General features: G+C 41.5%; 1 protein-coding gene across 1 annotated transcript; it reads right to left on the bottom strand.

Moving 5' to 3' along the window:
• Window positions 1-727: 727 nt before the first annotated feature.
• LOC142962508 (protein FAM222A-like) lies at window positions 728-11321 on the bottom strand. Its single transcript, XM_076103077.1, has 2 exons — window positions 11162-11321; window positions 728-3471 (listed from the first exon to the last, which is right to left on the bottom strand). Exons 1-2 carry the CDS (start codon window positions 11289-11291, stop codon window positions 2060-2062), a joined length of 1542 nt encoding a protein of 513 aa, XP_075959192.1. The 5' UTR covers window positions 11292-11321; the 3' UTR covers window positions 728-2059.
• Between the last annotated feature and the right edge of the window lie 11303 nt (window positions 11322-22624).

The raw sequence follows: 22624 nt of genomic DNA, 5'->3' as shown, positions 1-22624 counted from the left end.
CCAGGACAAAGTCGGCTGAAGACAGGAAATCATTTACAACAATGCCACTGACCTTCAACTCTGAGATATTTCTTATCTGCAATGAGGTCACCAATTGAACATTGCAGTTGTATTCCCAGCAGTGCATCTAAAGCCATTATTCACGGCATCTAGTTTATTTGTTTTGTAATGGAGCACTTAAAATGGGTGTACATTGTATTTCTATGGTGACCTAAACCACATTACTGCTATAGCATCCAATTTAGGAGGACAAATGAAGCAAAATAAGAGGTGCTGGCAGGCATGCCGCCATATAAGATTAGCAATTTAATATAGCTGGGGAACAGCAAGCCCATTTCTACATTATGTAGAGGGTAATGTTATTGTGGATTCATAGAAAGCATGTATTTTTCATACACAAATGTAATATAAGCGAAGGCGAGGGCCTGTACATTTTCATTTACACGTCTGTATTTTGAAGTATTCAATGGCTCCTGCCTCAGATGTTGGCCATCCATCTAGACTAACGTAATTTGCTATGATCAAAATTAGCACTTATAGAGGAACCAATCCAATAGCTTTCAGCTAAGGATTGATTTACATCACATTATAAACATGGGAAAAGAGAAGATCTTTATAATATGAGATCTATGGCTGAAAAAGAGACTTGCCAGGTGCTTAAGCCTTAAATCCCTTTGCAATAACACCAGAGAAATGTCTCATCTTTCCACAACTAGAACATTCATGAATATAATAAAAGCGTCTTCTCAGCTGCACGTCTGGCAGATGACACGTAATAATAACACAAACTATGTGCTGGGTTTAGAAAATTTCATTTACTTGACAATCCTTATTAAGAAGAGGCAAAAAAAGGGGTTGAGGGATTAGGGTCATACAATGCAAAATGTAGTTATTTCAACAACGTACTTCACGGAGAGCGCTCATGTTCATATATAATAATTGCACTTTATAATTATAGAGACAGTTTGCCATTTAACTCATTAGGCTGACATAAATAAATAGTATCACATAACCAGTGCAGACACACAGAAAACTACTCAGTCACACGTCTCACACCATCAGAGATAATATAGCCCTACAACGAAGATACTGTGAATGATTAAGGTGGCCTGCTCTCCAACATGGCACTCATATATACCCAGGCATTATGTAACAGTGTCACAACCTTCCAGAGATTATTTCATTCAAGAGAAATGTCCAAGCGACCTCTTCAAATAAAAAAAGGTCAACAGAAATACAACCAAAGGGCAGATCTTGCTTGGCCTGAATTGCCACAGTGTTGATTTGGATATGCAACAGTCCTAATACATTGTGCTGAGCAAGACTACTTTCAATCAATCAAGATGTTAGATTACATAACTTCCTCTATGGCTGCTTAACAAAAACAAAAACAAAAATCTATTCACATTTGTATACAAATGATGAAAATATTCCTCATAGGCGGCCAGGAAATCTGCATCATATTGCAGAAGCTGAGTTACCGCGTTAGACACTGAGAAGTGGACAAAATATAAAACGCAACGAAGCAGCAGACAACCAAAAGTTCAGTTAATAATTAAGGAATGTTAAAAAAAAAAAAAAAAGACGCCATTTTATGTAAATAATATACAACATATTTACAAAAAACAACTGTTACCAACGACCCTTCTTCAAAGAAATGTTTCAGAAGGGTACCAATGATTATTTCAGTTGGGTAAGTTTACTTTTTTTAGTTTAGGCTTCCAGAGGAATCACCTGCAAAATATACAGTTCATGTTAAAATGTAATGGGAAATTCTGATTAGGTGCTCAGCATCAGCGTTAAATGAGGAACAGCAGGCATATCGAATGGCCATTTAAGATATAAAAATAAAACAAGTCCATAAGATGAACCTGTATCTTAAGTCATGATTATCGGTCACCTTTTCAAGCTCAAAACACAAAGCCTTCAACAAAATAACGTACATGCACAAACTAAAAAAGCATGTCTCATTTTCATCGATGTCTAAACTGACACACTTCTATTCTCTATAAAAGGTTTGTCACTTCTGCGTCCCGCTGTGCGGCCTGCACGCCGCGCCTTATCTGTAGACGGGGAGCTGGATGTGGCTTTGCTGGTGGTGCTCCAGTAGCTGAGGCATCCCCATGGCTTCGTACCCGTGGCCCAGCATGCACTCTTTGATGCAGGGAGGGTGGATCTCACTGATGAGGCACTCCAGAGACTGCAGGCTGCTGCTAAGTGCTGCAGCGTGGCACATGCTGGAACTAGGCAGCCCACAACAGAGGTTTTGGTCTGTGCTGTAGGCCTGGGTATGAGGAGGAGGAGGAAGAGGAGGGTGGAGCTGCGGCTGGTGTCTCTGTGGGGGGAAGTGTTGACGGCCGCTCCGATGGAGATGGGGATGGGAGAGTCCGAGGTCTCTAAGCCTGGCTGCACATGTACCCGTTTCCAGCACCTGAGAAGTATAACAGTCGCTGTTAGGGGTGCCTACCACACTGTCCCAGAGAGGAGTGTAGTACTGGCCGACGGAGAACTCCCCCTGCATGGCGGCACAGTTCAGAGAGGAGCCGCTGACTCGCTCCTGATGAGGCCTATACGACAGCTGTGAGGAGCACGGCAAAGGGAGGCAGGTTTCAGGAGACTGGCCAACCCCGGCCTCTACGGCTCTGTGCCTCTGAGCGCTGTTACCCACACTGTACATCCTCACTGCTCCCTGCTGATAGGGTTGCTGCTGCTGCTGCTGCTGCTGCTGCAGCTGAATTTGATGTTTATGCTGCCACATTGTGTAGTCTCCTTTCTCCAAGTACCCCGCTTTGGCAACGTCTGCGCTCTGTGTCGGTAGCACTGCCCCCGTAAAAGCGAGACTGCTCTGGGGCGGCACTCCGAGGGCAAAGTCTGAGTCTGAATGTGCCACTGCAGCCACAGCCTGCAGAGAGGGGCTGGCTCGAGCCTCTCCCCCCAGCTGCAGGGCCTGGCTGTGGGGAACTCTGCTCATCTGCCTCATCAGGCTTTGAACCTCTGCCAGCTCAGACTGGGGGGCCAGGCTCTGATCTCTGGAGGCTAACCCTGTGCTAGAACAAAGTGTCTCAACGGGAACATCGTGGGGCTTACATGAGCTTATATGATACGCCGTATGCCCGTGTCTGACTGCGTAGCCGTTATTCAGAGGATTATTATACGGCACCGCGGAGGTCTGGGTGTTTGCATGTTTAGTCCTCCTGCCCTCCGAGTTTTTCACCACACCTTTGACGACCACAGAGGCTTTGATGACGCCCAACAATCCCTGGTAGCCTCCTGAGTACGAGTGTGAATAGGGGCTACAGTGTTGGCCTGTGGTGTCTAACCCGTTGACTGTTTTGTTAAGCTGTTTATGTTGCGGCACCCGGACATCAGACGGAAAGATTTTGATGGACAGTGGGCTGTTGGCGGTCCTCTGGGCGAAAGCATCCAACTCTGCGGGAGAAGGGTACCGAGAAATCATGGAGGCTGGCTCGCCTGAGAAGAAAGCAGACAGAAACAATGCATTAGTCTAAAAGCAGCTCAGGGAAATCTTGTGTTCTCCGTTGCTTCTTCCTTTGAATCGAAAACCTGTTTTAGGGATTAATGGAAGACATCAACTTGCCGCATAAACTCGTTTTAAGGAAGGAAACACCTCCAGCACTGTTTGATGAGTGCTTATTGAAAGTTATTCAGACTTAGTTCAACCCAAAATTCGTTTACCGTGGGAAATCAAAAGACAGGAATTGGCAACAGAAGAGGGGGGAGGACCTAATTCTACTGAAATGGCTCCAATGAGTTTTATTTGATGACATTTATCCGTTTAACCACAGCAGGAGGAGCCAAGCGGAAGCTGATTGTAGTAACTGCAACAAAAAAAATCAAAGGGTGTTTTAGACTCATTTCTTTAGCTTTTCTTTGTAAGATTGGAAAACACATAATCGTAAGGATAGTTCATAATTTCTAAGGTTATTATCTTGCCAAAATGCTAAAATCCTTCCACACAGCGGTTTTGGTTGTTTTCAGTAACTTTGTAAATATGTGAGCATTGCTAGTTCACTTCCTGCCTGTGAAATTTTGTTCCACTTTATGCTTTTATGAACCTGAACCGATTTTACTGTAAAAGCTCGGAGCCTAAATTGTGAAGGAAAAGTTGATGCAGATGGAGAAAGAGCAATCACCAAGAGCACAGCTGATTGAATTGTGCGAGGGAAAGCTGACGGGACAAACTGAGATTGGATTTAAACACTATTATTCTGGCAATTTCATGGCTGCTTAACTCCTAGCGACAAAGGAAAGGTGGAAAAGGCGCCCCCATTTAAAAACAATAAATCACCTGGTAGAAATTACCGCCACCTTTCAGAGTGACACTTTTATGGAATTACTGACATGAAAAGAAAAGGCGCTGAAATTAACCTAGATCGATGGAAATCATAGCAGGCAAAAGAACAAGGCTGTAATCTGCAATAAAAGGGCGAAAAATAAAAACAAAACACTTCATTTCATTTTCAATAACAAAACCAATTCCAGCCATGCAGGGGCGAGCTCACTTGTTGTTCCCATTTGAAATTGATTTGGGAGTTCATTTCATTTCAGGCCTACAGTGAGCCTCCCGACTGTGAAAATGATTCAATCTACAAGATCCATCTCATGAAAGAAAGAAATTGGGTGTTTAAAATGGAGGAAAGAGGTAAGGTGGAGTGTTCAATCCATCCAGCAATCTCCCAGCAGAGCCAAAGGAACGGCAACCATGGTGCCCATGGAGCATGAATGAATTCTACAGAGAAATACAACAAAGCAAAACACTGCTTATTATGTATCACAGTGTAGTGCTGCTGTAGAAAGCCATAACATCTGGCATGTTGGAGAGGTGTTCAAACTGTGAGAGAAAGCGGTAACGGGGGGGGGGGAAACAGCTGCAATAACGATTTCAGGCCTTTGACGAAAAGCTGAATATTCATTTCAATAAATGATATGCAAAAGAGCTTCATATCCACCTGAAAGGAACTTAGATGATGAGAACAGATGACACATTTAAAAATATCCTGAATCCGAAACACACCAGCATTGACACCCGCTGCAACACATCTTGTCTATTTTCTGCCCGGGATGACATCGCTCAATCACCAAATATAGATAATTTAGCAAAACAAGCGTTTTCTTGTTCAGTAAAATGTCGGCGTCAAACCTCCGCACGCTACGATTGGCTTGCAGTTGCATAAACACTTCAAACACTTTGAATGCTAACGCGTCTTCACAGGGTGTCTGATATTGTTAGCCAGAGATTACAGCCCTGTCAGAGCCTAGGAGACACAACACAGCTGCACTTCCAACTGCGGCTGCCTTCACGTGGCACCATGGAAACCTAATTAGCAAATAGGCCTTCCCCACTCTGCATTCAGGTATCCATCATCTGAGGACTACTACTGTGACATTATGCATAAAAAAACGGGGATCATTTCAGCTGATCCTGATTGTAGCATCGTGACGTTAAAATGGAAATCAGGAACACCATGACCGGCAGCATGCTCTAAATTACATCCACAGGTAATTGTTTCAATCTTGAGGACTTTAAAAGCAATCAGTGGCGCTAAATGGCTTTCAACTGAGCACAGCATGTTTACCAGCCGGTAGTTGCTTTCCCAAAGCACGTGTTAGCAGAGATAAAATTACATCTTGGAGTCATTCTTCACAATATTCGCTCTCCCTTTACTGGGGCTTCCTGCAAAACACACCCAAGTCAAACACGTGTGGTTCGTTAATTACAGGTGTCCGAGAAGGTTATTTGCAGCCTCAAAGGCAGTGAATTTGAACACATGTGCAACAGTCGCTCCCAGCTCCTTTTGGCTTTTATCCTGAAAACAAGCAAACAAACAAGTAAAAATGTACAAATGAAGCCAGAACCCCAGGCTTCTTACTTATTATTAGTCTGCAATAATTACATTCAGACAGCTATTTGGCTCTTTTTGAATCCCAGGCATTTTGGAACTGCGGCACAAAAACATGAGCCAGTAAATTAGTAAATATTTTCACCTCGCAGATGAAAATGTTAGTTACAATCCCAACAATCATGTTGCCTTTAGGAGGTGAGACTATTTATGCTGGTGTTAAAGTAGGTTTGCATGAGTGCATTTTTAGCACACAATCATAAGCACACAAGCCAGAAGGCAAACTGAAAAAGACTCGAAACCAGTCCTCTTTCTCGCGCTAACAAAAACAGCCGTCTGTCCTTTAGAATAATTGGTCAGCTATACATTTCTTTGTGAAATGGTTTCCTGTCGTTCTTTACTAAGAGGCACTTTAGTCGCAACTAAATCCAGTGGTGTAAAATAAAGAGCGGAAAAGAAAACAAATATGAGGCTGTTCACATGACAACGGGGGAAATGGCAGCTATGTGTTGTCAGGTGAGACACGGCGGGGAGATAATTAGCAGTCTGACCTTAAGCACTTAATCACCCTGAACCTGCAGACTGCACGCTGTTTCACTCCTCAGCCCTGACAGAGAGCACAGGCGGCAGAGGCAGACGAAAACAGCACAGAAAATAACAACAGCCACTTTTCGCCAAACAGCCTTGCCTGAGAGCATCATGCAGTGCTTACAAATTCAAATTCTTTGACCTTTAACATTTTTCCCCCACTTGCGTTTTGATTGAAGTAGGTTATGTAGGATTGAAAAGGCTCGTATGTATTTTTCTTTTTCCTCAACAATCTGCATAAAGACACTGATGTGTGATGCATCTACAACGCCTAGATGGATAGATTTAATGGTCCCACCAGTCAGGCTTAAATGTTTTCTCGGTCGGAAGGGGCTCCACACACATTACACTAAACATGCTGCTCAACTGTTGTGGCAGCACGCTGAGTGAAACTGGCACACTTTCACAGGAAACACCTAATCCTGATTTCCTCTTTCCATGCAGGGGACGTGCACAGTTGGGGGTGGGGGGCCAATTATAAACTCTCAATCACCAGGCCTAATTTATTATGTGTGTGTGTGTGTGTGTGTTTGTGTGCATTTGTGACTTAAAGAAAAGATTATAAAAATATTAGCATGGGAATATTCTGGAGGGATAAAACATTGGGTACTTACCAAATGGTCTTTCATAACCCTGATTCCACCCCCATACAATCCCACTCGACGCTTTCTGCCACTTTAAACTGACTAATCTTTTTCCCGTGGTCACACTTGAAGCCATTTCCCCCCCAGATTAGAGCGGAGACCTCATTGTTTCGGAGCAGTTTCAGTTAATCACTAATTTATGGGCAAAACAAGCCCCAGGCTAACATAAGAAAGCCATTCGTATGACCGCTATACATATGATTCCCACGCGAGATAAAACAAAAAGAAAATGTATAAATTATTCCTCGTTAATATCTATACATGTCGGCTGAACTGCCAGGCAAACGTCCCACAGGTCTTTGATGTTATGCTGAAGACTTATCGCGAAACACTTTAGTGAGATAACATGTTTACGAGCGTCTAATCCTCAGCAGGAGCATGGCACTGAGAACTGGCAGTTAATTACAGAACAGTGCTTCTCAGCAGGCATGAATACTTGTTTACCACACCAATAATCCTGATATTTAAAATACTCTGGCCTACCTTTAATAACCAGGGCCTGAGCACAGCACATTCCCAAACGCACTAAAAACCTATGTCGCTATTACCATGGCAACCTCCTCTATGCACCCAGTCATTAGGACCATGTAATTAATTGACCCTGACTTCATTCATCTCTTTGAGACGAGCTACAGCTGATTAGACAGAGCAATGACATCAAAACTAGCAGCTGCTATGTTCTCCCTCTCAATGCAGGCCACGGACTAGAAAATGTTGCTAATAATTTGCATAATTTATATAATGATATGCTAATTATATTGGAGATTGTTCTTGTTATTGTGATGGATTGTTTTAGTCAATTTCCATCCTCCAATCACATTACAAACGTCCAGTCAATAAAGTCTAAAGCTGAAGAAATCGACATTTTGGCCGTAGATCATTTTAAGTTATTCATAGCCGAAGCATTTCTATGACTTGAATGTTCAATGTACTGAAACAGTAGAAGGTATGTGTATTTAGAAATGCAAGGTGAGATGTGAAGTACTCCCAAAGAGAATTCCAATGAGAAACATCCAATCGCAGAACTAAAATTCTGTTGCGTGTACCACAATGGAAAACTGCAAATAAAACCTGCTAATAATAAGAATTCAGCAGCTATAGCACACATTACAGTCATGTGACTCAATGCTGACATCAAAAATATTGATTATACGGGTTCAATAAGTGTTATAACTACAAAGATGCAGTATCAGCAGCTTTCTTTTTTTTTTATGTCAACGGACTAATATAAAGATGCATTAACATTTATCTCCCATGGGGTTAAAAGAAGGTTGCCTGTTAAGGCCTCCATGTGGTTTACTCAACCTATAGCAGCCCAGAAGACCAATCGATTGAAAAAGTAGACACAGGACATGCTGACAACATACACTCTTACAAATCTCACTCACACTAACCTCTCTATTCACAAACGTCTTCCGTAAACACACACACACAAAAAACACTCATTCATCCCATTTTCACAAGCCTCCCTCTTTCCACGTCAGTGATACATGAAGGGTGCTCACGGCACAGAGTAACCTCGGGGTCGAACACTTAGTTATGTGTCCTCGAAGAGGCTCTGGTGAATACTCCTTTGCACCAGTGTCACTCCTCATTTGTCTCTGTGCCACTTGGCCCAGCTTGGGCAAACTTTACCCTCTCAGAGCCGACCCAAGCGCAGGCCGGCAGCGTGGGAAAAAGCATTACCAGCCCCTGCTTTCAAGCGGAGATAGCGGAGAAGAGAGCAGCTCTCATTGACTTTCATCGCATAATTCCTAAAGCTCGTTTCTCAGAAATCTTTCACATGGGTTGGTGGGGCTGAGAGCTTTCATGTCCTGTGCCTTCCATTTATTGATAGCTAAAAATGGAAACGGCTTTCAAAGAGCGCAGCAGTGACTAAAGACTGTCCCTACTTAACTCGATCCAACTGCGACTCATTTAATGAAGAAGCCGGGTCCACACAGGATGAGCTCCCATCAGAAGTCTATTCCCTGTGGTTGTGCTACACACAGTCGCAGTACATAAAACTCAAAAGGGAGGTGGAAAGGCCCTGCAGGTAAACAGGATGAGAAATGCACCCCTGGTTCTGCCTGAGGCTAACTAGGCCCTTCTGTTCCAGCGTTTAGCAGACAAGTGCTCCATTGATTCAATTAATATTTAATAGCAAAAAAAGACAAGGAAGCATTTCACCTGAGGAGAAAGATGGGAGATAAAGAGATAGAGATTTTCACCATTTCAAATATGAGAACAGTTAGATGCATATTATTTGGACAGTATATATAAGTAAGTAAGTAATAATGCAAAACACTATCCATGCTTTTTTCAAAATGAACTACATTGGGCCTCATCTCAGGATTGTGTGGGTATTGATGCATACATCTCCCAGACTCTGCTGTCAGTCTTGTGCCACCAGTTTGATAAAGAAAACGTTCATGGTTCTTTCAAAAAAAAGGTACAGTCAGCGATTCTAATTCAATACACTTTTGTCGAATTCAGCAAATATCTGTCGTCAGTTCTGTGTGTGCGCATAAGAAAAATCCATTGTTCGTACACAGCCCCGGCTCTGGACATGTGAAGTAAACAAAGTGGTTAGGACAGAGCCACACACAACTATTGCAGCCAGGGCAGGGGAAAGGCCGTGGATGTTTAAAGAGAAAGGCAGTGGGAGCGAGAGGGGGGGGGGGGGGGGGGGGCGCTTTTGTTTGGATGTTGAGTTCAAATATCGACAATCTTTCTCCTTGATCGCTAACTCCACCTTTAAGTATATGGACTCTGGTGACCTAAATAAAAACCCAAAGCATGGTTCCACCGGAGAATAGGTCTAATTATCCAGAATAATGTGTACGCGCAAGTGTCACTGAAATATGATCATTACAGGGTCATCTGAAAATAATGGGCCTTCTATACTTTGCTTCCCAATTATACATTATACAGAAGATTAGATCTCTGAACAACGATATCCTGGATGACAATACACAGGCTCATGCAAATAAACAAAACATTTACTGGCAACATAATCAGTCATAAAAGATAACCCTGACCACTGCCCTGCTCTGCAGACAAAGGGACGTGTACATATGGGCTTAGCTAGCATTGATAGTCACATTAAACTGATTCTGTCTGAGAAATGTTACTGGTCAATATTTGCATGCTCTTGCTTTCCAGTTTCTAGTATGAGACCACAGTCGACACGCTGCAACACTTACACCAAAAAGAGCATCTTTAAATTATTATTATTAATTCAAGATGTTTCATTTCAAATACATTCACGAGGCTGCGTTACACACCCAGAAGAACCATTAAACTGTACGTAGCTATAGATCTTCAAAATAGCTCTCGAACAGAGATGCATCGAAGTAGGCATCAGCAAAATTTTAAAGCAATTGAAAAAAGAGGAAACCACAGCAGAATAACATTTGTGGTACTCTGATCTCATTATGTGAATCTAGACCGTCCAGGAAAAGGACAATTTGGACCAAATCATATGGATGTAAAGTAACCTACATAAAGAAGGCAGTATCAGAGAACTAACTACATCTGCAAACAAGTCACATTCAATCAATTAATTGAATGAAATCTAATCACAAATGTCAGTCCAAGTTAGGCTGAGACACCCACTCAACCTTTCAGTGACTGCAGTATAATCAGTCACAATGAAGGTCAAATGACACAGACACCGAGCACTTTCTGCACAAAATGTGAACATCATTAGTTACCCTATATGTGAGTTGAATAACTCTGTGATTTTAGAGTCCACTTTGACCTGCATGCACAAGCACTGCAAGAGGACACTGATTAGCCCAATTAACAGGCATCATCATCATCAGGAGGTTGCCCATTATTTTAAATTCGAGAAGCTTCAGGGCAGCTGAAATCTTAGCACACCGCTAAAACCATGCATGAGCTTCACGTTCACCAGGAAGCCACAAGGTCAAGCTGAAAATGATTGATTAAAAAGTCAGGAACATGACCGAGATCATACTAGTTACCAGTATGTTTTATGTTAGTAAGCATAGATGAATTGTGTATCTGTGTAGTACTTGCTCTCCTCTCTGGCAAAATGTCTTCACGTGTGTGGCACAAACTCACCTTTGTGGGTGCACAGCTGCAGTGGTGGTACTGACAGCAGTAACGGCGGTGGTGGTACATCAAGGCTTTTGGGTATGCAGGCCAGATTCTGCAACGAGAGATTCTGCCGTCTCTGGATACAGGCCAGCATGATAGTTATCTAGAGCTGCACACAGCCTGGGTAAACCTGCTAGAATGAAGGAAAATAGGTTTTAACTCGACAGCCAGTACACTTAACACCAAACATAATGGTGATTAAACAGGATTAAAAGTCTACAGCCATGCTAGGTCAGCGGTGCTTTGAGCTAAATGCTAGCACAGTGGCAATGCTAACATTCTGATCTTTAGCATGCACACATTAACCATGTTCACCATTGGCTAATTAGCACATTAGCACAGGCTGATGGGAATGTTGTTATTATTGTGGGTGTTAGGTCATAAACGACACATTCAACGTTTGGTAGAAATGTCAGTACCAGAATTTCATGGCAAGCCATCGAAAAAACTGAAATGTCAACTTTGTGGTGGCACTAGAGGTAAAGTCAGGAGAACAACAAGAGATATGACTTATTCGTCCTCTGGGGACCATGAATTTCAAATTTCATGGCAATCAATCCAATAGTTGAGATATTTCAGCAAGGATCAAACAGGTGGACCGACCGACAGATTAACCTCCATAGAGCGACGCAGCTTTGCTCAAAAAATGTTTACGTTAGATTAATTGGTCCCACACCAGTTTTTTTTCTTGTGTCTTTTGATTTTAAAAGTTTTTGTGATTGCATTGTTAGGCCCCATAGTGTCCAGGATCAATGAAAAGAAGGTATATGCCAACTGTATTATGTGTAGTACATCCATACAACACATTGCATCAAACATTAGTTTGATGTCGGAAGAAAACTGCAAGCTTGCTGCTAGAGAACACTTAAATCTCATAGGAGGCGCTCCTCTTATAATATTAAAAAATATAATAATGATAATAATAATATGTTTTCCATGTTACCTCAGTAGCTTTCATATTTGAAACTCTGCAAACACTTGGGCACTTTTACCAAATAAAAATGAAGGAGCCCGTCTTTGAACTGCTGACATTCAAAAACGTCATGTCACTTAATGACGACTCCATCTCCTCCTTCTTCTTCTTTGTTATGATGGCTCTTTCCTGTTATCAACCTTGTTCTGTCGTCTGCAATCACACAGATCATTTACAGGGTCTACTGTTGCCTCGGGCTGTGTGTTTCAATTCATAACTAGCCCTGAGACCTGGGTTTATTCTTCTATAAATTTATGGTCGTATTGATCAGCAGAGAAAGCCAAAAGCAGCTCACTCCCTAAGATAGGCTGTGCTGTTTACAGAGTTAAGTATTGTCAGAGGAAATGAGTGGCTGTGCCCGAAAGAGAAGGCGCCTCACCACAGATGTGCTGATTGAAGCAATCATTCTGGAGATAAAGCCAGGCATTATGGGAATATTTCAGTGGTGATCGCATCTGACATTCTCTTTGATTATCTGACAGAGTCATCAAGTCTGAATGCTAGCACTGCAAAGCTAAAACCCCCGGGGCGAACATAAAATACTTCTTACTGTATATGAATCAGGTACCTGTCAGATAGACAACTGCAGTCCATGCAACACAAAATCACAGACTTATAGGTTCTTAATAGTTAAAAAGTCCAAAAATACAGATGGAAAGAAACAGTATTTTCATTACAATGCAGGAGTACCCAACAAGGCTAATATAAGCCAGCAGCATAATACTATCACATCACTTCTTTTTTTCTTGTTCGCTCTTAAGGTTGTTTTGGATTTTTGCTTTCATTTCTCCCTCAGGGTCCAGAGGGCAGCTAAAGTGAGTCAACCACAGAACACAGTGTTCAGTGGCGAGCTGCAGAAACATGATTACCTTCGCCTCAAAAGGAAGAAGAGACAGAGTGGCTTTCATTTTACTCAGGTGCCAACAACAAAAAAAAGGTTCCCTCACTCTTCCCCTTCTGGCTACCCGCTCCCCTCCTCTGCTCAACATCTGTCCCTTAGTGACAAGCCCACTTCAAACTGCTCAGTGCAACCTGTCTCATCTGAGCACACACACATCTGAAGAGCTAAAAGCCTCAGCATGGTCAGATTCCATTTAGAAAATAATGGCAATTTCACAACAATTCTTCCATTACCACACATTTGTCAAGGGGGAGGTGCCGAAAATGCAGGAGGAACACAAGGGAGAAAAGGCTTCTCCTGGGAAATCCCTTCACTAGCAGAAAATGAGACGTGAACTGGAATACCTTCCATTACTCCCATAATTTGCCGCTGGAATAAAATACTTCAAGGAGGGCATTATAATTCAAAGAGAAGCCAGCAGTGACTTAAAGAAAAAAACTTTCACTGAAAGCAGAAAAAGGAGCTAGAAATGATGCATAAAGTGCAAGTAATGATGGTTCCTTTCATCCTGATATCTAAATTTTAAATTTAAGGGAATTTTGAGCAAACTTAAGCTTAAAATTGCCTTCCAACTCTTTGAGTAGAATTACCCAGAAAAGTTGAAGAGAGATGTGACATCAAAGTTATCCCAGAATGCATGATACTATCTGAACTAAGTTAACAAGCAATATCATTTCTCCTGCCCATCATATGATGTTCTGCTCAACAGAAAGGTTCCATATATTGCTCTTTCTTACAATATCATATCAGCATATCTCACAATAGGGAGGCTGCAATAATACAGTAATTATAGGGACACGGCAACTGCAAAGTCAGCAATCTTAAAAACGGCAGTATGCAGCATAGAACTCAACAAATGAGGTCAAGTATCTTTGACCTTAACATAATGGTCAGTGGTACTCCCTTCCTTTTTCTTTAATTAGCTCTACAATCAGTGTCTAACCTGCCTTTGTGCAAGACATTATGGTAGAGGTTATATACCAGTTGTCTCACTTCTCACATTTCCTCCAAAGCCTTTTTGGGACTTTCCAAGTCTTACAGGCTCACATACTTAAGGACAAGAAAACAAAACACAAAGTTTTAGCTGAGGGGCGTCTAATCATCTCCACTCTGAGGCGACATCCATGCAGTTGATAAGCAGCATGATGTGCTCCACTGAGGGCCTGCCAGGGAGATAAAGACCGTGTGCTTTGCAGTCCACCTAACTGTCCCCCATGTCTTGGCAGATAAAAGTATTTTTCAAACCTCTTCCCTAGTCATTGTCAGCATGTTCAATGCCCACCCCCCCTCCCCCGAATAGCAGATGCCCTAAATGTTAACTGAATTTGAATGACATCTGTTCAACAAAAACAGGATCCTTCAGCTAATCATTATATATTATACTGACCACTTTATATTAGTTATAGTTAAGATAGTATGGGCATCAACTAGCACTGTTATATTTATGCTGTAATGGGAAGAAGTTAGACTCCAGACGATCTAGGCTATGTGGATCATATTTCTTGAGATAATAAAGCTGGCTCTGCATGATTGCCCAGAAAATACACTACTATGTTTAAAGAAAAAGGAATCTAAAATGTGTCGTGCCTTGCTTTTTACCTGCTCGGCTGTACAAAGCAGCAGCACAAGAATATCCATCAAAGCAGGAAAAATCCCTAAATTATACAGAGACTCAGACAAAAGCATCTGCCTGACCTTCTGGAATCTTTATGAGTTTGCGCAGCATCAAGGGTCAGGGCAAAAGATAGAAGCAAATTGCAAAGAGAGCCTTCCTCTAAACAAACATGAAATGCACAGAAAAAAAAGATACACACTGGCTCTGCACACACCCTCGCCCTGTAACATTCACACACACCCCTCCCTACTACCATCTCAGCTCCTGTTCTCAGAATCCTCAGTTAATAATTAGATGATAATGAAAAAGGTCTATGACAAGCACCCTTTTCACTCTCTGGGTGGATTAGCATGTGAGTGCTATGCTAATGTTTTCCCTTCCTTCCACTCAGAAACTGCAGAAGCGCAAAAGGGAAAGAGCACAAAGGAAGGAAAAAAGAAACCCAATTTAGGAGGAAATAAATGATTAAGAAAGAGCAATTGGTCATTACAGAGAAGAAAAAGCAGCGCTTCTCTTTGAATGAACATGACACGGACCATGACTAACAATCCACTTAGTGTATAATTAATTGTATATTACGTATGGCTTTTATATTGTCTTTAAGGTAGGCTCTGCAGGAACCTGTCTAGGTAATGGTGACAGACAAGTAGTTTGACATACAGACAGAATTAGACAGCAGTGCTGCAGCAGCTGCTGGATTCATCTCTATACACTCCTACACACACACACACACACACACACACACACACACACACACACACACACACACACACACACATACTGATCCCCCCCCCCCCCCCAAGCCCCTCATACATTTTTAATAGAATCTATTACTTCTGGATTAGCCGATAAGAGCTGGCCTGGTTAAATTCTATAATAGTTTGCATAATTGGTATCAGAGCAGCGCATAAGAGAGACCCAGATTTCTCTCTTCCCCTTCTGTGGAGAAACAGAAAAGAAAGGACACAAAGGTCCACATACAGGATAACCAAACAACCCGGAGCCACTCTGCTCCACGCTGCAAGAACACTCGAGGCCTGCGGCTGATAACAATGAGCCTCATTTCCATTGAGATTAGCTAAAAGGTATTACAACAGTGTTAAAAAGCCTTTCCTGCACAATTCATGCGCAGGCACAAAATTTATGTAAATACAATCGCTGGGCAATATTCAAACAGATGTCCAGAGCATTCAGTTGGGTGTAAATCATTCTGCCTTAATGGCAGGGTGTATGGGGGGGGGGGGGGGGCATTACAGTTTCTCCCATGCTACATTTTATGTAGCCATCACAAGACAGGTGTATTGCAATAAAGCTGAGGACATTTAAGTCTGTAAACGCTAAACAAACAGGCAAACAACAGATTAACTTCCACTCACAAGTTTTAACAGTCTCTAAACTATCTCACACATATTTACTCACTACCGTAACACACACACACACACACACACACAATTGGGCAAAGGCTAATGCATGTAAACCAAACTTGTCAACATATGTAATATCCAATGTATTCTGTCAATGTTAACTTCTTTATAGTTATGTTGTAATCTTTCTCTATATATTTAAATTGCGTGTTTCCCCTGCGTGTTCAGCCACCTCCCTATGAAGCGTTCTCATCGTGTCATTATTAAAGTTCCTTACAAATGTATTGTCAAAAGCAGTATACACTCTTTTAATTGGTCTCAAGCAATGCTGGTGCCTTTACTTAATCTGTATGACATCTACATCAATCAGCATTTTGTTACTACTTACGGTACTTTGGCATGTATACATCATTATTTACTTTCCTTCTATATTGCATCTGGCTTGACATTATTTGGAAATCAAAAAAGCACAGCAGATATGAATATCTTTTTAGCTATATGCAAAGAAACCCTGCAGTGGCACATAAAGCTTGTGACCATGTTTCTACCCAACAGGGATAAAATGTGCATCACCGTCATTGGGAATACTTTTTTCAGAGGAATTGAACATCTTACACTGCGGCAACAAATGGTTTGGAACAAATGATCCAACGCCCTGGGATCAGAGCTTGCACCATTAATTTCAGCGGCCACAGCCACTGCCAGCATGAAGACATGTCTAGGAGGTTTACAGTTTCTTACAATCAATTAATCATTTACTTTGGAGTTAATATAGGGCCGTTTCTGTGAGTCAGTCTTTAACAGCAGTATTGGTAGGATGATTAAGGGGATATCTTCTGTAATATATCAATATTAAATAAAAATTATATAAAAACTGACAATTTCAATATTTGTTAAATATCTGGCATTCTTTTTTGTTGGGGCACATTTTTTTGTGCCCAGGTGTTAATTTGTGCAAAGTGCTCTTAATACCGAGAGCAAATGGCTGGTGAAGAAACACATTGCATAGTTTACACAACATCATATTAATGGAAGAGACAAGAGGTTAGACTCCAGTGTTTGAACACGGATTTGTGTTTGTGAAAATAGTAACAATGACGCTTTATGTATACAAATGCTGAGAACGAATTTAGCCAAGCCGCACAATTAAGTCTTATCTTCGTGAGCAGCCTTGAGAGGGAGTAGAAAGCCTTGGACTGACCCACAGCCGCCCTTGCCCACAGACAGTGCCAAGGTAAAAGAAACACACTGCATGGGGTGAAGTCTGGCCAATGCCAAGGTAGCATTAGAGGGTAAACAGAGCCTTATCTTATCCTTATCCCAGTATGCACACCGAGACACACTGTCAGAGAGCCATGCTGTCCAATCTTTAGAAAACCTTGACTTCAAAGATAACAGATGGTAAAAGAGTGAGCTGAAGGTTTTGTGGAAAGATGAGTTATTTTTCAAAAAAGATTTAAATTTAATGTCGGTCAACTCAGGTATTGAATCGTTGTTAAGCCTCCTATTCTCATCAACTGTTGTTAAAACCATAGAAGAAGACTATGTAATAACTACACAATACACTAAATCCCCCGTTCTCTGTTTACTTTACTGCTTTTCAGGGTCACTGATTCCTTCAAGTCATTAAAATCTCAAAAGCGAACATGAAAGTCATTAGAAACTGTAGAGACATTGCTGCCTGTAATGTGGGAGATAACCTAATGATAAGTGCTCTACCATGCATCACAGAAACATCAAAATGCCTCAGGGAGAAAAAATAAGTTCTTTGATCTCTGGACCAACTAAAAATGTCATCATCTCAAAGCCTTTCTGTTTAGGGCAAATGATGATGCATCAGTTGCAATTTGGCAGTCTTAATCATTAATTTGAAGTAATGACCGAGTGCCATCATGTAGACAAAACAAAAATGACCGGAGCTCCTAATAACCCTTGCGGTACTGTCCCCTCCCCAATGACCTCGGAGGCCCAGTCCTTAACCTCCCACCCTTAACTCCAATCTCACTCCCCCTTCATCCTATTAGACTGAAAAGACCAATTAGACAGATTTCAAAAGATGGTAGGTTGCCTGTAATTACACATGACATCTCTTCGTAGATAAAAAAAAAGGTGATTATAAAGGGTGAACGAGACAAACTGCTGAGCAACCGAGCCTTTGATATTATTCCTATAAAACGGGCAGAGACGTTGGTTCCATATATTTTCAAAGTCATTTTGCATCATATCTTATCATCCCGTCTTCTAGCCAGAGACTATAATCTGCAGCTGAAAACCCACTGTACACTTAACAAGCCTTAAATATGAAGCACTTAGTGACATGGCAGAAAAAGACATGACCTTAATCCGTCCTTGCACTGGCCTGGGTAATAGCCATCCAAGAAAAGGTCATTCTCGTGGTGAGCTGTTTCCTCCATTCAGTAATTCGGTAGGCATGGAGATTGAGCGAGCCTGGGGAAACTTCACAATAAATCAGAGCTCAGCTTCGCTCCTGAGAATCCAAAGGGAAGCAGGCAGCCAAATGACAAATCCCTTCCCTTCACGGAGTTGGAATTACTGCTGGGGTGTGATGCGAGATCAGAGGGAAACCCCCATGGGATACCTGCACATCGACTGCTCATAACACGACGCAATTTACAAGCCTCCCAAACGACTCCAGGCACAAGCACATTTCAAACAAACAAAAATGAATATGTCATTAAGACTAGTTTCGTATTACACTCTATAATTGAAGAAAACAGTGCTGTGTACATGACATGAAAAACATGCAGCACTAAACATTGACTGGCTAAGTAGAGCCAAACTGTATATTCTTTAATGAATACACCCAACCAATATGCTTTACGATGGAAGGGGGATATGGCACTAAAACATTATATTATGACACTGTGGTAAATCAAAAGCCACAATGCCATGATTTGAATATGTTTATAGGAAATCATAAGACAGAGAGATAAGCCTATTCCTGAGAGTCTCATGATTCACAATAAAAATAAATCAAGTGAGGGGGGTGAGGTATTTTTCTCTTTTGGTAAGAAAACAGCCAGAAGAAAAGAAGGGGGCATGCAGGCTTTCCTCCTCTGCCTCCGGTGAGAAGCTGTGACATCCCATCTCTCTGGGTAATAAAGGATCTGGCACAAGCAGAAAAAAAAGCATGCGGGGTAGAATTTCACACCTGGCCAATAATCTATAGGCCCCCTCTCTGCTGCGGCTAACCTTCAACCTCGGCTGCCACCGGTGCAGTGAGGTGCGATGATCCCACCTCCGGCTTCTAGACAATAGAAATGGAAACCTTCAGAGGCAGCTCTGAATGACCGATAATATACTTCAAAGCACTTCCCGTATCCACTGGGATGCTGACATATAAAGCGCCTTTCACTGCGCGCAAAGCCATGTCCCCAGCAAATGAAAAGGATGAGACTCGAAATTGTGTTGGCTCGTGACAGAACAGTTTCCAGAGAAGAGACATTTAAAAACTACAGATTTTTGTTTAGCAAATGTTAATTTATATTATAATTACCAATTATTTCGGCCTATACTATTCCCTTATTTAACTGTTGAATACATTAAGGGAATATTCTGCCATTAGACAAATTATGCTATTGTATATATGGTGAATATAAATTACAAACCTTATAGTTGGACTCGGCCCATATAAATACACATTAGCCAATAGCAGCACACTGAAATATAGTAAGGGCGAGACGCTCCTATCCATTAGTGCGCTCTGGGCATCTTTCACCACTTTAGTACTGTAGACTTAAAATCAATGCAGGGCGAATCCAGACATCATACATTGATTTATCTTTACAACCCTGAATATTTGCCTTACTCTGTTATTGTCATGAAGTTACACAGCTACAGTTAAAAATCAATTCAGCTAGTATAACAAAACAACATTTGTCTGCACTGAGAAACAGCTTCCATGAGCCCACACAGACATTAAGGATGGAAATAAGAAACATGATGTCTTACAGAGTTTTGTCTTATCATAAGGCTTGTTTATCTTTGGTTCGCCCCGGCTGATTGGTCGTTCTCCGGCTCGGAAGGCGTATTTCCTCTGCAAAGGCAAGCTTGCCACTGATTTCGCAAAAACCTCCGGAGATACAGGCTATCCATTGATGAAGCTGATGTACTTCCTCGACATATTCAACAGTCGTATATAAGATTATTTTGCCGATTATGTTTTTCCGCGTACCTGCCTGGATCTCATCTCGGCAGCCGACCAAGCTGCGTGTGTGTGCCACAGAGAGTGATGTCGGAATGGAAATGAGTCCCCTGCGCGCTGTGGAAACCGGCTCTGGGCCAATCAATCAAGGCTGCATTTGAATATTCCCACGGCTCGGCCAATCGTGTGGAAGAGAAGGCGGCATCTGTCGTGATGCTGAATCCGTCAAAGTAAGCGCGTTGCTGTTTCGCGGAAACATTTAAAGGAGAAGACTGTCTGATATATTAGTCCAAAACAAAGGAAGTTTTTGGTCTCACTTGACTCGTGCACATCTGATCGCTGTAGAAAAGCTGCGCATCCGCTCTGTGCAGTAGATGTTTCTGCAGCAGGGCTCAAGTCTCTCAGGTGTGCAGGAGTAGAGCTGGAAGAGCATCACTGAGGGAATATTGAGAGAGAAGCTGCAGGAGCAGTGGTTGAAGAAGTATTGTCATTAAGTAAAAGTAGTTATACCACATTGTACAAAATACATATTTTCAATAAAAAATTAAAAGCAGCCTATTGTAGCCTTAGACAGAATGTCCCCTCCAAAGTGTCATATTATCGTATCTGTTACATTGTTTTATTAAAAATGTAGATGCATTAACATGTAGTCACATTTTCAATGTAGGCGCACAACAATTTCCCTCAGGATAAATAAAGTTCTCTTATCAAAGTTTATGCTTATAACTGTATTAATAATTTATAAGCTAGGCCAGTGGAGTAAAAATTACAATGTTATCCTTTGAAATATAATACTCTTAGATCTGAGAGTGGCGTTGATCTTCTCATCTAACTCTCAACAAGAAAGCATTTTTGTTTTCAGCATTTGTCATCCTCAAATGCTGAATTAGGCTTTGAACACCCATTTGTCAATATTTAACACAAAAAGCTGCACTCAGCTCTCTGTGCACTAAAACGAAACTTCCCAATAAACATGAAATTCAACCCTTCAAAGACAGTTGTTGTTCTGACAAAGGCAATCAAGTGCACACCAAGCGACTTGCAGCAGACATACTCTGACCCACTGTTGTGAGAAAGAATGAACTGTTTCTTTACAGCTTCCCGAGTGTCATTTTTCAGTATGAATGAGGCCTGCAGATGGCAAATGAGGTTACCATGCCAACTAATGTCCCTATATTGAACACTGAGGACGTAGATGGATCATTGTTCTCTCGTTAATTGTTGTAATGGCTAAACAGTTTATTAAATTAAAAGGAGCCCACAGTTAGCATGCGCCTTAAGAGCATCGTGCAAAACATTATACTGATGCTTTGTGGTCAAATGATCACGTCTTTATAATCTAAATGTAGTCATAGTTCAGTTTGGTAGAGGATTATCCAGAAATGCTAACCCAACTGTCACCACCTTATGTGCAGGCATGCCTTTTTGAGAGAGCAGGGAACATTCAAATAAATAGTAATTATAGAGTATTTACAGAGTAAACCTATGTTACTCTTTGCATTTTTGTTTCTTTTTCTTCATGGTGTAGAAAGGGTGTTGGGTGATTTACAGGCATCCTTCAGTATTGACATGCTTGCGTGTTATGATTAGTGATTAACAAATTGAGACTATTGGAAATACTGTTCTACTTCATTCAGTGATGCAATTAGCAAATGGTATTTTATGCTGAGAGAGAGAGAAATCCAAATTCAAACCAAAATCAAATAAAAGCGTAAGTGTTCAGGGGACATTTGCTAAGGTGATAGTATTGTGTTTAAACAAACCATTTTGGGTTTTTAGTCTATTTTTAAGCTTTTGCCCTGCGTGTTCTTGCCATGTGTTCCTCAGTCTTGTCCTATTTGGCTGTGTAAAGACTGTTTACTATGAATGATGTCCATTCACACATGCAGAGGCACTAAAATATCTCAACAATAGGCTGACACTTTGCAAGAGGAACATGCAAATGCAAAACATTTGTAAACATCTAAACACAGAAATACAAACACTCAAATACTAGTATACAAAAAAAGCCTCATTGAGGACCCAGCTAGATTAAACAATATGGTCATAAGCATGGCAATAATATTGTTCTATTAAAACAACAAAAGAAATTGGTGATAGAAGATGGGTACGCTTATATTATGAATGCACACATGTGTAACGGTTTGTTTCTTGTACAACTCTCATCCTAATTATTATTCTGCTTTGGCCATGTCATCATCTCCTCATGATGTCGAGCGCTCTCTTTAAGATGGTTCTCATCAGACCAGAATGTACCCGGCAGTGACACTAATAAAGAGCTCCATCTGCGCCTGTCAGGCAGCGGCAAATGAACCAATTAAGGTCCGGTGAAGTCTCCTCTTTCACCTATTGGCAATGGCTGCTGTCATCTTCCTCGCGATGAAAAGGAGATAGTGCAAAGGTAATTAA

The sequence above is a fragment of the Anarhichas minor genome, unplaced genomic scaffold, assembly GCF_050575085.1.
Source record: "Anarhichas minor isolate MPS153535 unplaced genomic scaffold, ASM5057508v1 ptg000002l, whole genome shotgun sequence".
Classification (NCBI taxonomy): Eukaryota; Metazoa; Chordata; class Actinopteri; order Perciformes; family Anarhichadidae; genus Anarhichas; species Anarhichas minor.
The sequence above is the reverse complement of the archived record's forward strand: the minus strand, read 5'-3'. Positions and strand labels throughout refer to the sequence as shown.

Bases quoted from the DNA above. Each gene is read 5' to 3' on its own strand.
- LOC142962508 (XM_076103077.1), bottom strand. From the start codon at position 11,291: ATGCTGGCCTGTATCCAGAGACGGCAGAATCTCTCGTTGCAGAATCTG. The intron at 3,472-11,161 runs GTGAGTTTGTGC...CTTTCTTCTCAG, and splicing joins GCAGCTGTGCACCCACAAAG to GCGAGCCAGCCTCCATGATT.